At 40.0% G+C, this 14,263-nt stretch overlaps 1 protein-coding gene across 2 annotated transcripts; it reads right to left on the bottom strand.

The window, feature by feature from the left end:
• Positions 1–981: 981 nt before the first annotated feature.
• On the bottom strand, positions 982–11,607 carry klhl22 (kelch-like family member 22). 2 transcript variants are annotated; one of them, XM_020631108.3, is made up of 7 exons: positions 10,792–11,607; positions 9,370–9,535; positions 8,978–9,289; positions 6,803–7,212; positions 4,351–4,543; positions 3,971–4,204; positions 982–2,773 (listed from the first exon to the last, which is right to left on the bottom strand). In XM_020631108.3, exons 1-7 carry the CDS (start codon positions 11,013–11,015, stop codon positions 2,432–2,434), a joined length of 1,881 nt encoding a protein of 626 aa, XP_020486764.1. In that variant the 5' UTR covers positions 11,016–11,607; the 3' UTR covers positions 982–2,431. The 2 variants fall into 2 exon arrangements, with proteins under 2 accessions (XP_020486764.1, XP_020486763.1); XM_020631107.3 differs by having other exon boundaries at positions 8,966–9,289; positions 10,792–11,606.
• Positions 11,608–14,263: the final 2,656 nt, after the last annotated feature.

Here is a 14,263-nt window from a genome sequence, read left to right as displayed (position 1 = left end):
ACATGATGGGGGCTGGCATGAGAGTGTGAAAGAAAGTGGGGAGGTGGGGGGTACTCAGTCAGGGCTGGTGGGGGGTAACAGATGTAGATGAAACAGCCGCAGAGAGGAAAGCAGCAGTCAGTCTTCATAAAGCTGATGGAGTGGAGGGACAAATGGAGAGGAACTGGAAGAGACAGGGAGGAATAAAGGGCAGCGGCCACAACGCACTGTACTTCAAACAAGGAAGACATTTTAGAGAGGAGGCCTTTGCTAAAGAGTGACGGCACAAGGTCTTTACTAGAAACCAAATGAGGATTCATATAGGAATACTGAGTTCAGGAGTCAAAGCCCAAAGAAAATACATTCAAGATTTTAAAATCTGGCTTTTGATTGTATTTTCTGCAAGTTTTCTTTAAATCAAGCAGCTTTCTAGCAGCTCCAAATCTATCTAAAAAAAATCTACAACTGCTTTAAACAGAACAGGCGGATCCTATCATTCAGTCTGAAAAAACAATAAAGATATGTATGTCACTGTTTCCCAAATACAGTCCAAAGTGCTCTTCATTTAGTCTCACAAATACGAGAGAAAAGAAGCAATACTCAAATAAAAGAAACAAATGTTGGATATATTTGCTGGAAAATGTATTTAAAATCATACAGGTTCAAAATAAGTATTTGCAATCCATTATATTTGGCTTGATTTGTGGTTCAAGCTCTATACTGCTTGTAATAATGAGCACGCTTAAAGAAATGTTTAGAAATGACGTACCTGAAAATGAAGAAACAATATTTACTTGCCTTAGTGTACATTTTGTTATACAGCCCTCCCTGACCAATTTAAATATAATTAAGCTTATGAACACTTAATTTAGCCTGAATAATATACACTGTCTGTTTTATCTATAATTGGATAACTTGTGAAAGCTCCAAATTCCCAGAAAAATCCAGACATGACTTTGGGTAACTTCCAGCTAACACACAAAGCAAAAGACTGATAACATATATATATTACTATTTTTATTAAAATTCTCAAAAGATTGAACAGGATACTACATTTGCATTTCTTTTTAACAACGTACAGCTGCTATTATATGATAACTCAAAATTACCTGTTAAAGGGACCCCCCCCCCCCCCCCCCCCATGGTGATTTTCTATGACAGTAAATAAAGGATACATGGTACAGAGTTTATCATTAAACCTCTTAACTGCTCAGATTGAATAAACAATAAACTGAGCCAACATGCAGAAGTACGGAGCAAAGCCTCCCCCTGTTCAATAAAAAAGTCTCCTCTTCAGTGTGTTCTTTGGATTGAGTCATAGAATAACTTAAACAGAAAATGCGATAACAATTTTTGGTTTGGTTTGAGTCACACAAATGTCAAGAAATGACGTTGATAAATCAATTACAGACATGACGGCATAATGTGAACTGAGGTCTACAACCTGCAGCCCCAGTACCTCATCAAACACAAATCAGTCCATTGGAGGAATGAACTGAATGTGTGCAGCACTTTGAGTCCAAGACTAATTTCCCCAAGGGGATAATAAAGTGTGTTGTATCATATCGTATCGTACAGTACCGTAAACTATTATACTGTACGGTACTGTACCAAATCATATTGTATATTACCATACCGATACCGGGTATCATATCCTATCGTATCCTAAAATATCATATCCTATCCTAAAATATCCTAACATATCATATCCTATCATATCCTCTTCCTTATCGCATCTTTAAAGTTTTCCAAACAGAACTAGGCACAAAAGCTAAGGCTCATCTCCACAGATTATACTGAAACAAAAATACACCTTGTTCAGGATGCATGACATTAACAAGGCACAAAGTCAAAACTTAACAGCTTAATGATTACTCAGTAGTCTGAATGTGATAAGTCCAGAGTCGTCCAGTCTGTATAGGTAACTGCTAAAGGTGACAACTAATAATATCAGAAGTGGTCTTAATGTGTCAGACATGGAAATGTTAGCTAAACTTATGGGGAGCATTCCATCAGATCACTTCTCCCTGTTGATGTCTGAGGTATAACCTCAGTACTTGAAGATCATGTAAAAAATTATTTGAGGAAAAAAACAGAAAACCATTGTTACCAATATTGCATAGCCAGTAGTCTTCTCATTTCTCTATGATGCAAACTGTAGAGAGGAAAAAAGGAAGCATAAGCTGCTAGCATTAGCATCAGCATGTGATCAGTGCAGAACTCATGAAAGGAGTGTTATTATGAAAGGAAGACACCAGGAGGTGAACACAAAGTGTGCAAAGGTCCTGATTGACACTTTGTTCTGAGGCACTCAAAACAATGAGCTGATCGACACGATGCTGCCACTAAAGTTACCAAAGGTCTCTGAATTCAACAAGCAGTGCAGAAGTGCATAAAAGTCTTTAGACATTTAGTTCAGAGAGTGTATCATATCATACTGCATCGTATCAATTCAGTCCTCATTCGAGTCCTCTGAGTTGTCCATGTCCACTTCTTCCCATGATGCCTTGGTGCGCTGCTCCCAGCTCCTGGCCTGTGCGATCAGAGCCGGGGGCATGAGCACCACGCAGGCTGCCAGGCCAGAGACTCGCTCCTTAAAGTCAGCGTCAAATTCCCACTCGTCTGTGTCGCTGTTGTACACGTGGACGTATTTCATCCTGTTGCCTTTGTCATGAGAGCGTCCTCCGAGGACGTAGATTTTATTCTCCAGCACGGCTACACCTGGTTCTCCATGTCCAGCAGGAAGGGGGGTCATTAAAGACCAGGAGTTCACTTCTGGGTCAAAACAGGCCACCTGACGAAATGGAAATACATAACTTCATTTCACAAAAAGTCAGCCCAAAAAGTAAACCATGTCAAAAGGCTCCACTGTGACTCATGCTTAATTCAATAAGTCAGCTCACAATGGTCTTCTTAAATCCCAGCTTGACTCAGCCCACTACAGCAGTGTCTATCAAACTGGTAATAGAGCTCCCAGAGGTACGACTGGGGGTCGTTTCTTTATTTGAGCTTCAATCCGTCATCTGATCCTAAGTATTTATTCTTAACATGTACATGTGAGTTAAATACACCATAGTATACTTTGAAAGGTTTCAATGGTTTTCTCAACTGAAGAAAACTGTCAACTGCAACATTGCAGTCATGTTTGAATAAATAAATAGCTTATTAGAGCTTTTACATAGGTGGTATGATGTTTGGGACACACAGACAAATGAAGACAAAGGACATTTATTTTCAGTTAAAATGTAGCAGCAATGAAGTAGAGAATAATAATAATAATAAATTGGTTTTATATAGCACTTCTCTAGAAACTCAAAGACGCTGACAAGGGAAAAAACAACAACCAAAAACTGACTAGGACAGTACAACAAAGAAGTAATGTAAGGGGAGAGGATGGGAGTTAGTGGTCAGGCAGGATGTAGGATAGGATAGGAAAGGTAGGATGTGTAAAACAAAGGGAACACAGGGCATACAACATATCATCAGTACCAAGAAGATGATGTTGTAATGAGGGTTTAAATCCTTGTCAGGCTGCGTGCTTCTTTTGCAGAGAGAAACTTTGAGTGTCAAGAAGCCAGCGCACCTTATTACGTCTTTCCCAGTTTCACGTTTGTTTATCAAGAAATCAGACATGTTGGACTGTTTCCCTTCACATGGGCTTTTCAAAAAAAAAAATGTGATGGTCGGGGTGGACTTGCTTAGCTTAAACAATATTTCAAAGGGAGAACAAATGTGAGAAAAGGTTACCAACCTCTGGTATAAACGTATATACATTTGTAGGACAGAGAGGATGGGGGGGTATTAAGAAGTAGGGGCACTTTGTGTTTGTTTTCAAAATGCTAATAAAATAATAAATGAAAGATATATAATATAAAATACATAAATCTGCAAAGAAAACTGAAAAAAATGGCATCAGGCGACAGTGAAACTTAAATGTAGCAGTGTGAAAATTAAACAGCACACAGCACCAACAACAATTTTGACATTGTACCTTGAGGACATCTCGCCGATATTGACACTTATCATTGCTTCCACCGATCACATAAATACGTCCATTGACTGCAGCCATGCCATGCCATGCCCGTTCCACCGGCCCCTCTGCACATGCTGTCCAGTGAATGGCCACGGGGTCGAAACAGTACGTCTCCCTGAGGTATGCCCCCCCTCTGCGCCCACAAGTGATGTACATCTTCCCGTCCAGCACGATTCCAGCGTGGGCATACACCTGGAGGAGAGGTGAGGCTATAATTCAAGTTTGAGGACAGGGGAATACCTGGTGTATAGAGGGAAATCCCCTTTAACAACACACAGGTGAGTATGTAGCACCATCATGTGGTAGTTCACAGTATTGCATGCTCTGTATTCTCTCACCTCTCTCTTTAGAGGAGACACAAACTCCCACTTGTTGGTGCGTGGGTCATATTGCTCCACTGTGTCCAGCTCGTTGCTGTAGTCTCGTCCTCCAATCGCATAAATATGTCCGCCCAACACACACACACAGTGATCAGCACGCTGCTGCTGCAGCGGCTGGATGGAGCACCAGCTGTTGTGACGAGGGTCGTATCTGGGAAAATCAACACGTTTGAACTGTGATGAGAAAGAGGACTTTTTAAAATGAAATCAGCCTTAAAAAGTCTGAAGAAAAAATCTAATTGAACGAAACACTATCAGAACATGACAGATCTGGTGTCATTTCTAAAGTGCCATGTTGGTTTTCAGCCTAATTAATAAAAACAAATTCATTTTGTGGATCTGAGATACAGACATAAATACACATTAACCTCACTGAAATAATCATCTGATTAATTCATTAAAAAGAAGTTAATTCAGACAGAAATATTTTGATTTCCAATGAATCATTTTCTGTATCCAGCCATGTTTCTCCCTTTACAGAAATGATAACTGCATTTCTTTAGAACAGTTTATCAGACGAAGCAAGAAATGTGAGAGCATCTGACATCCACAACTACTGTTCTGTCTTTAAATCATGTGGGTAGTAAACACTGGCTCACTGCAAAAACATCCGCTTCATGAAATGTCAGCTGATATTTATTATTATTTATTTTATTTTATTTTACCAGGTAGTCTCATTGAGATTTTGTAATCTCTTTTTCAAGAGAGACCTGGGTACATCAGTGGCAAATAAAATATTAAAAAACATTGAAGTAACAGACAGGTCAAGTCAGGTGTTCAATGCAGGGCTATAAACACAGACAACTCCCAATTGATTTAAATTTGTGTTCTTTCAGCATCCCTTTAAATTCCACTAGAGTGACCAGATCACTCAGACGCAAGTCAGCCTGTAGTGTGTTCCAAGAAGAGGGGACGGAGTACCTAAAGGCCATCTTACCTAATTCTGTGCGGACCTTAGGTACAAGTAGCAATAATAGGTCAGACGAGCGTAGGCTATAGCTACTGATGTTGCGTAAAATTAGAGTGCATAGATATGAGGGGAGTAGACCAAGAATGGACTTATAAATAAATGTGAGCCAATGAGTGTACCTATGTATAGCCAGAGAGGGCCAACCAGCCTTGATATACAAGGTACAGTGTTGTGTCTGAGCTTTGCAGCCAGTCACGAACCTCAATACGCAATGATATACAGCATCAAGGGGGTTCAAGGTGGGGGGAGAGGCATGCATGTATACAATGTCACCGTAATCAAAAACAGGCATAATTGCACAATGGTTTTCCCACTGGCAGTGGAGAAGCAGGATTAGTTTCTGTATAAGAATCCTATTTTTATTCTAATATTTTTAGACAGTTGTTCCACATGGGTGCGGAAAGAGAGCCTATTGTCCAGTCAAATCCCGAGGTATTTATAGGATTCTACAGAAGATATGTCTGAAGTGGTTTAGAAAACGTAACGCCATAGGTTGTTCAACAGTCAATCTGTTCACTATAATTTGGTCCTGGGGATCATTTAAGTGTTTATGAGGTTTTAAATAAAAGAAAGAATGTTGTCATGAGAAGTTTTCAAATTGCTGTTACTATCTACAAAAATATGTGCGTGTTTAGTCGACTACATGATTAAAGTTTGTCACCCTCCCTACTCAGCATCAGAATTAGTAGTTGGTTTAATGTAATACTAATATTTTTTATACGTTGGCCCTCAATAGGCGTTTAGATGTTATATCTCAGCTGTGATGCAACTGCCCACCACCAGGCGGTGCTGCAGCCATAGACTTGCTGTCGCCCTGACTATTCAGTCTACTGCTCTGGCTCTACTGCCTGGATGTAAACAAGCACACTGGACATGTAGCATGTTGTAGGAGCAGCGCGTGTGGCAGTATTTTGATCTACAAAATGCATTTTAAATTAGGCTGCGTCAGGTTAAACTGCCATATCATCCGGAGTATTGTGTAACCACATTTAGTGCAGGAATGTGGATGCTAACCATCAAGCCTTCAAGGCTGGCTGGGCTAGCACTGCTAACGATAGCCAGGCTCAGCAAACCAAGTTATATTGTATACCAGCAGACACTTTAAATAACATAGCTGCATTTTGACTCTTCTCTGAGTTTTCTTACCTTTAGACTAGCCGCTTAAACTGAATTTAAATTTGCGTTCAATCGTCCTGTATATGGAAAGAAAATCTGCAACTCCTTACATCTGGTTTTTGCTACATATCCTATAATTGAAAGAATTAGCCTTTCATCAAAATGGTTGCCGATTTATTATCGCTCAGTCAACTAATGGATTGTTCGACTATTCTATTCAGAATAAAACAAAATTAACAACAAAAATCTGAATAAAAGAAGTGTGTTAGTTACAGTCATTACTTACTGAACTCTCTTTTAGAAATTAAACAGGTTCTCTCTCACCTCCAGCAGCGAGTCTCTGCACGAAAGCCGCTGGTGTTCTTGTCTCCTCCGATGAGATAGACAAAGTTGTTGAGCACAGCGATGCCCTGGTTGGACATTCGTGGGGCGTGAGCTGCAGTGAGCGTCCTCCACTCCCTCCAGCTCGGGTGGAACACCTGAAACAAGTGTTCACTGTCTGTGAGGGAGTTGGAGGTGAACATCCCCCCAAAGCCCAGGATACAGTTGAAAGTGGAGCGAGGCTGAGTGAGAGGACTTTGCATAACGGGCTGCCAAATCTCCTGCTCGTGGTACCGCAATGCCGCAGACACAGAATCCTTCAGGGGGCACTGGTTCAGTCTGCCGTAGAGCCTCTGCAACACTTGTTTCTCAATGAGGCAGAAACGGACAGCATCGAGCATCTTCAGATTGTCCTTTAAGACACAAAGAATAAACAATGAATAGATTAGGTGAATATTCATACGGGTAAAGCTTTGACAAAGTGTAAGTAAAATTAAAGCTTAAACTGAGGATGCAAAGAATAAATAAAGATTACTGTTAGGGCTGGGAAATATGGAAAAATAAAGATTACTACTATTTTTTGACATTGATCGATATCAGATGTTTTCACAGATTATTATTTGTTCATTTTAGGGATATCCTGATAAATATGGTCCACTACACTAGAGAATATGTTGCACTATATGCACATGCTCAGGTGTAGTTTATTTTACATTGTATTGTTAAAGTTTAACAACACACAAAGCTGTTTTTTATTTGGTGAAATATCACACTCTTTCCTATGCTTTCCTCTGAGCACAGAGGCTCAGGGGAGTGGTCTAACATTAGCTCAGCTTGTTTTTTAGGAGCTTTATTATTTGGAGTCAGTGCTCATTGGAGACTTCAATGAGAGACTTCATGAAGGAGATTCCCTTTCAAATCAGTAAATCTCTCTAAAGCTCAGCCTCTTTTTTAAGATAAGACAAACCTTTATTTATCCCACAACGGAGACATTACCAGATTTACTGATAGACAAAAAAAAGAGCACACATTGCACAATTATATAATTGAGGAGCAGCAGTTGTTACAAATGTAGTCTTAAAAAAAAGACTATCAGTTATTATTATGCTAGGATTCCTCCAGTGTTCATCACAAGCAAGTTTTTGAACAGGAGCAGAAATCCTCCTCCTCTTCAAAGCAAACGGAATCAGTCATTAAAACAAGTAAATTAGCATTTATTAAAGCAGGTTCTCATTAAAGAAATCTGTACATCTGTTCAGCTTCATCTTATGAAGGATGCTGCCTGATATCATTGACATCATGTTACCATTTAATTGCCAACAGCTATCTCTAATTTCTAGGTTTTTTCCCCTTTCTAAAATGTGTTTAATTGCAGCTTTTTAGTGGTAAGTTGACAGGTGCTCCTCTGTTTACTTATAAATATATATATACTTACAAATTTATGCTGCGTTCCATTTGATCTTGGAAGTCAGAAATCCTGAGTTGCCAGTCTGATACGTCATCAGGAACCCCCCCCCCCCCCTCCAAGTTTCCAAGTGGAATTCCCACTTGGAAACTTGGAGAACCTTCAGTAGTCCGAGTTAAAATCCAACATGGCTGCTATGTGCATAAATGGTAATGTTTAAGCTGTAACTATTGTGTTTATTAGCAGCTCAGTCCTCTTTGTGTCATTAAATCAGTCACAACCAGAGTATCATGCAAGTTCTATCATGTTGACATGTTGTCATGTTACTTTCAGGCACAAACTATCACGTACTGTGTTATTATTGTCAGGTATTGGCTAAGAAAACAAAGTCTCTCCTGGAGGTGTTCAAGCTGATTGTCTTACGACTGTAACGCAGTTAACTCAGGTGTGACGTCATTCCCATTCTGAGATCCGAGTTCAGAGGTCAATGTAACGCACCATTAGACCAACTGGCTGTTACTGCTATGTCTGCTGTGTAACTTACATTTAATACATATTCACAAATGTCAAAATATTTGATTGTTAATGATATCTTATTGAAGCTTCTTCTTTATAATCATCTATCAAGACTGTTTTATCGCCCAGCCCTAATTCCTGTCTGGCTCAGAATTCAATAATAAGCTTCAGTTCAATCCAAGCTTTATTGGCATGAACGTTTTATCTGATGGAGCTGGTGAGATGAGGAAGAAATGCAGACACACCTTGCAACTGACCTGCAAGTACACCTGGTCAGTTTCCACCTGCTCAGGAGTGTAGTGGTAGTGAAGCGCCGCCTCATACACCTCGTTCTCACTGGTCACCTGAAGCTCGTCGCTGCTCAGCGCCCTGAAGACCTGATCGTGGGGGAGTTTCCTGTACATGTCGGTTCGAGACAAAGTCTGGATGTTCCTAAGCATGTAGGAGTGGACCCTGGCATTCAGCTGCTGCAGTCCGTAGACATCGGCTAGATGATGAACCTCTAAAATGTTGCTCTCGTCCAGCCAGGAGAAGAGGAAATCACAGCAGAAGCCAATGACGATCTCAAGCTTGAAAACACAAAAAGACACAGATTAGCCCGATGCAAAAGAATAATGGAACATAATGCAAAGGAAATCAACGAGCTTACCTGTACAAGTGTGGCGGCTATCAGGACCTCCTGCACACACTCCAGGTCTAACTCAATCTGTGAAGTGTAGATGTAGTCCAGTATTTTCTTCATGGCGATGTAAGATACTCCATGGATTGGGATTTCCTTCTGCTGTGACTCGCGGAGGCCTCCAGCAAACATTCCCCTGGTGAAGAATGATGACATTTTAGTTCGATGGCTTAAATTGTATAAACCTTCAGGCCCAGTGATGATAAGCTAAAAAACAATTAGCCACCTTGACACCAGTTTGAAATCTGCCAGGTCTGTGCTAAAGACTTGAATGCAAGTAAAGACTAATTTAAGCTGATAAACTACACAAACAATCACTTTTAACCTTTGGTGCTTTAAACCAAAACGTTGTTGTTCAGTATATACCCTAAGTGCCTTATCTTGACCTACTTTAGCACTAAAGTGGGATTACTGGTAACCAGGCCCGCTCACATAAATGGTTGGGCCCCTGCGTGATGGATCAGTAGTGTTAGCTTTAGCCTCCTCACTAACATTTGACCCCTTTGCCTGGCTCTGATCAGCTTTTGGAGCTGACTGAAAAAGTTTGCTTCCTACAAGTTACAGATAAATGCCCTATCATCCTTTCTTTCTGGCATTCTGACGTTTGTGCAGGTCCTGGCATGGCTACACCCATCTGGGGTTGTGATTACCAACAGACAAGTCAACAGGCAAATTTCTTGTTGCTGTAGAAAGGTCCATCATTTCTAGGCGCAACATAACCAAGCATATGAAATGTATCCATCTATTAATATACTGTTACTGTTAGGGATCGGGGGGGGGGGGGGGGGGGGGGGGTCGATCCCAGCCGTAATTGGGCAAGAGGCGGGGTACACTGTTGACCGGTCAATCACAGGACTGACATAGAGACAGACTTTATTCAGGAATATCTGATACTGTGAGTAAACATCAGTGATTGTTATGCTGTCCACCAAAGTTCAGGGTTTATTAAGGTCTGTATGGAAAGTACAAGTAAAGCCAATGTGCATACCATGGTTGAACTTGTGACAATATTGATAAGCTGCAGGGAATGGTGTACAAAAGGAGAAATGTTGTTTAAACTGTACTCCACCCCAGTCCTTGTTCTTGTCTTGTGACTCACACAGTCTCCTTACTTATTAGAATGAACCATTGTCTAAGTATATTGAGACAAAAAACAACAACAAACACAACTAGCTGGGTAAAAAGCTTGCTTGCAAAGTTTGAAGCCTGAAGGCATCTGGCCATTTAGTTACGGTCAATGGTATGCATGACTACTGCCTTTATACTGAATGACTCATATCAATTTGCACACTGTGAGTTAGTCTTCTGAGAGTGGCATCTTGCACATAGCATTACACAAACAAAGACATTTGTTAATAAAGAAAGTGAAAGTACAGCTACAGTCAGTTTTACCTAAAATAGTCGCAAGAGGCTGCCAGGAGTATACGGTGGGCTTGGATGGGTCGCCCCTCTACCAGCAGCACCACATCAAACAGGATGCCACCCTGTCTGAGAGCCAGCAGGCCGTCCAGCAGGCTGCGGAAATGGGCTGGACTTCTGTAGACCTGTCGGCCCGGGCGGCCTGGACTCTGCTCTCCATCCTCAGCCATGGCAGAGTACTGATGTTTAGGCTTCATCACTTATTTAAGTCCAGTGGTAACATACTTCAGCGTATTTCTTGACATATAAGTGATAAATGAAAGCCTCGTCCAGGAATAGGCTGCACAGGAGAAGGAGAGGGCTTGGCAGCTCTCGGCTGAAGAAGGGAGGTTACGGCTGCTTGAAATGTCACTGCGTAGTCAGTGTAAAGTTACAGCTATACATCATGGTATGCATAAATAATGCCACAACGTCAGCACTCAGACAGGGGTTAGTCAGAAAAAACGTGTTATAGGTACGCCCACACTGACCTACTGCAGGCTGTCAAAAAGCTGCAAAGCCGTCCACTGACGTTAAATTACTTTAAAGCCGAGACCGACAGCTAGCCAGCTATCAGGTGGCTAACCTACTAGCTGTCGAAACAGAAACACAGGATAAAAACAGCATTTAGAAAATGAAAGAGCTGAAACAAGGCGATGCACAAACAAAATATATTCGTACTCGTCGAAAAAAAAAACCTATTCAGAATGCCTATTTGCTCAATATGAAAATAAATCCACTGTGAAATGTCAACCTCAGCCGTCTGATTTCTGACAGATCAAAACAAGTCTGTTTACTTTCTGGTGGTAGGCGGTGAGCTCAAACTCTATTGGTCAATGCTGACTCGTAAACCCGCCCACGTTTAAATTATAATCCAATCAGATACGTCTGTCATTTGTTTGTGCATGCAAACCACATCTTGTCTTTTAAGTGTTCTTACATGTTGTGCTAAATAATATTGTTTTATTTGGATGTTGTTTCCTTTAATTATTTTTTTTGTCAATAAGTCTTTAGAAGAAAACAAGTGTTAAGATATTGTGAAGCCATCTGTTGAACACACGAGGATGCTGTTTCCTTCTTAAATGTGAAGAACTGTGTGTGCTGCCTCTAAATACCAGACACATTTATACCAGCACTTAGGGGACGCATATAGTCCCAAGTGTTTTTTTTTTTTTTTTTAAATATAATTTAACACGTGTGATTCACAAGCTGTAGGTAGGTAAGGTATGACGACATAATGTCAAGTTTTTTGGTTCAGTTCAGAATTTTCTGTCTGCAGCTGCTACTTCTTACACAAACCATTCAACTCCACCATTTGGCAAGGGACACATGTATCAGCTGTATATGAATAATTCGAACTTATTATTGCATAAATAATTGAACGTTTTAAAACATTAAACATTCATCATGTCTACTTAAGATACTTAGGCTAGTTTTGATTGATGTTCTCCTTTTTTAGTAATGGAGTGACATTAGGGAACCTCTCCTTGCCTCTAGCTTCCTACTGGAACACTTCAGCTATTGCAAAACTTTGAATAGAAGTAAACACACTTTTATCAATAGTTATAATTTAAAATGAATATAAAATGTATCTCTGTTTAAAACATTAGGGTTTATGCATCACAGTTAAATAAAACAATGATGTGAAAATAAACTAAAGAAGTTAAATGTGTCAGATCTGAAATATGTCTTTATCATTCTCGCTAACTGTTAGTTGTATTTATCATTTTCGCCCCTCCTATATTTGCTCTTCATATAATCAAATGGTTTCCAGATTGATTTTCCAGCGCTTGATAACTGCATGAGCTGCCAGAAGGATTTTATACAGCAGCCAGTCATGATGTTCTTTTTATAAAATTGAAGCCTCCATATTGCGGAGGGTTTTGCAATCTCATTCATCTTCTGTTGGGGCTTCAATTTGCATATATCATTTTCCTGACACGAAGGGTAAAGATTTTTCCACTCACAAAAACACTGTTGGAATAATCCATCAGTTGATGTATTTTCCAGTCTAATACACATCGCAGTGCAGCTCAGAAGGGATCGAAGGGGGAAAGAAAATCTCCCCTGGTTTTTTTGTTTTTTGTCTTATGGGTGCAGAAATGTTCTTTTCAAACACCAAACCAGAACTTTTTTTTCCCTAGATACATTGGTTAGATCTATCATGTGTCTGCAGAGATGCTCTGCTATAGATCCTTCCACTAATGGAGCCTACTGTAACTCCCTGAGCAGCCAATATACACACCACAGATACACTGCATACATTGCACCACTAACACATTTTGGTTATACTAAATCATGAATCCGACAACTGGACATGAAGCAATTAATCTACTATACAGAAAAATATAAAAGCACCATGCTGTGATGATTAATGTTTTTCCGTGTGTAAATCAGTGTACTTCTAGTGATGAAAGATACAACAGAAAACTCAAAGTACTTGGTCTTTTTTGAATCTCTGATTTTTTTTCAATTTCAATTTCAAAATCCAAAACCAAAAAAACATTTATTAAGCTTTTGGGGAGTTAGGCAGACAAAGATAGTAAAGGACATATACTCCTTTAAGCTTAAGGAAACTGTGTTTGTCATTTTTGGTACCATACAAGAATTGGTTATTGGGAGAATCCAGTACAGATAATTTGATAATGAAAAGTGTTATTGTCTGCATCTTAAAGCTCCTGTGAGGAACCGGTTTGTCCGCCTGTGGACAATGATAAATGCAAATGTCATAAAGAGGGGTCAGTATTCATCTGACACCACCAGGAGCTTTAAATCACAACTATTTTCCCTGCAATATTGCATACTGGTAAATATAGTGAAAGGTCAATCATACAATACAGGTAATTAATGCTGAAAGTGATATGATCTTTTTTTTTTTACATATATACTATTTATTTCCACTTCAGCTGCAACTACCTGTTTGTTATTAAGCAGAAAGATAAATCTTGTGAACTGAACTTTATTGTAAAATGTCCTTATCATTCTGTTAATTTGCCTATATCCTCAAACAAATAGTGTCAAACCTTTAAGCCTTAATGTACACATATCCTACTTATTTTCAACAAGTGTATATAAGCCTCAAAGGTTTCCCAAAACATGTCTGTCAAGTTTGTTGTTATAAATCCACTCTGATCCTGTATTTCATCATGTCTATAAACCCCTCTATTTCAGCTCTGCTCACAACAGACTGTTTCGGTGTCTGTACCTTTAAATGCAAGTGAACTTTGCTCACCCACGCCCCTCTGGGAGGCCTTAGGCGGCTTGAGCTTTTTGCTCCATGTCTTATTATTTACAGTAAGAAGGCAGACTCAGAGGACAAAACAAACACCTAGCTGTGGGAGTGTCACCCACCTGGGGGAGGGGTTACTGCCCTTTGTGATGTCATGAAGGGAACATCTACAATGGCTGGTTTGAGCACACATTTTCTGAAAAATGGAGCAGGCAGAAGACGGAGAGGATGGACTTC

The sequence above is a fragment of the Labrus bergylta genome, chromosome 2 (assembly GCF_963930695.1).
Source record: "Labrus bergylta chromosome 2, fLabBer1.1, whole genome shotgun sequence".
In the NCBI taxonomy this organism is placed as follows: domain Eukaryota; kingdom Metazoa; phylum Chordata; class Actinopteri; order Labriformes; family Labridae; genus Labrus; species Labrus bergylta.
The sequence above is the reverse complement of the archived record's forward strand: the minus strand, read 5'-3'. Positions and strand labels throughout refer to the sequence as shown.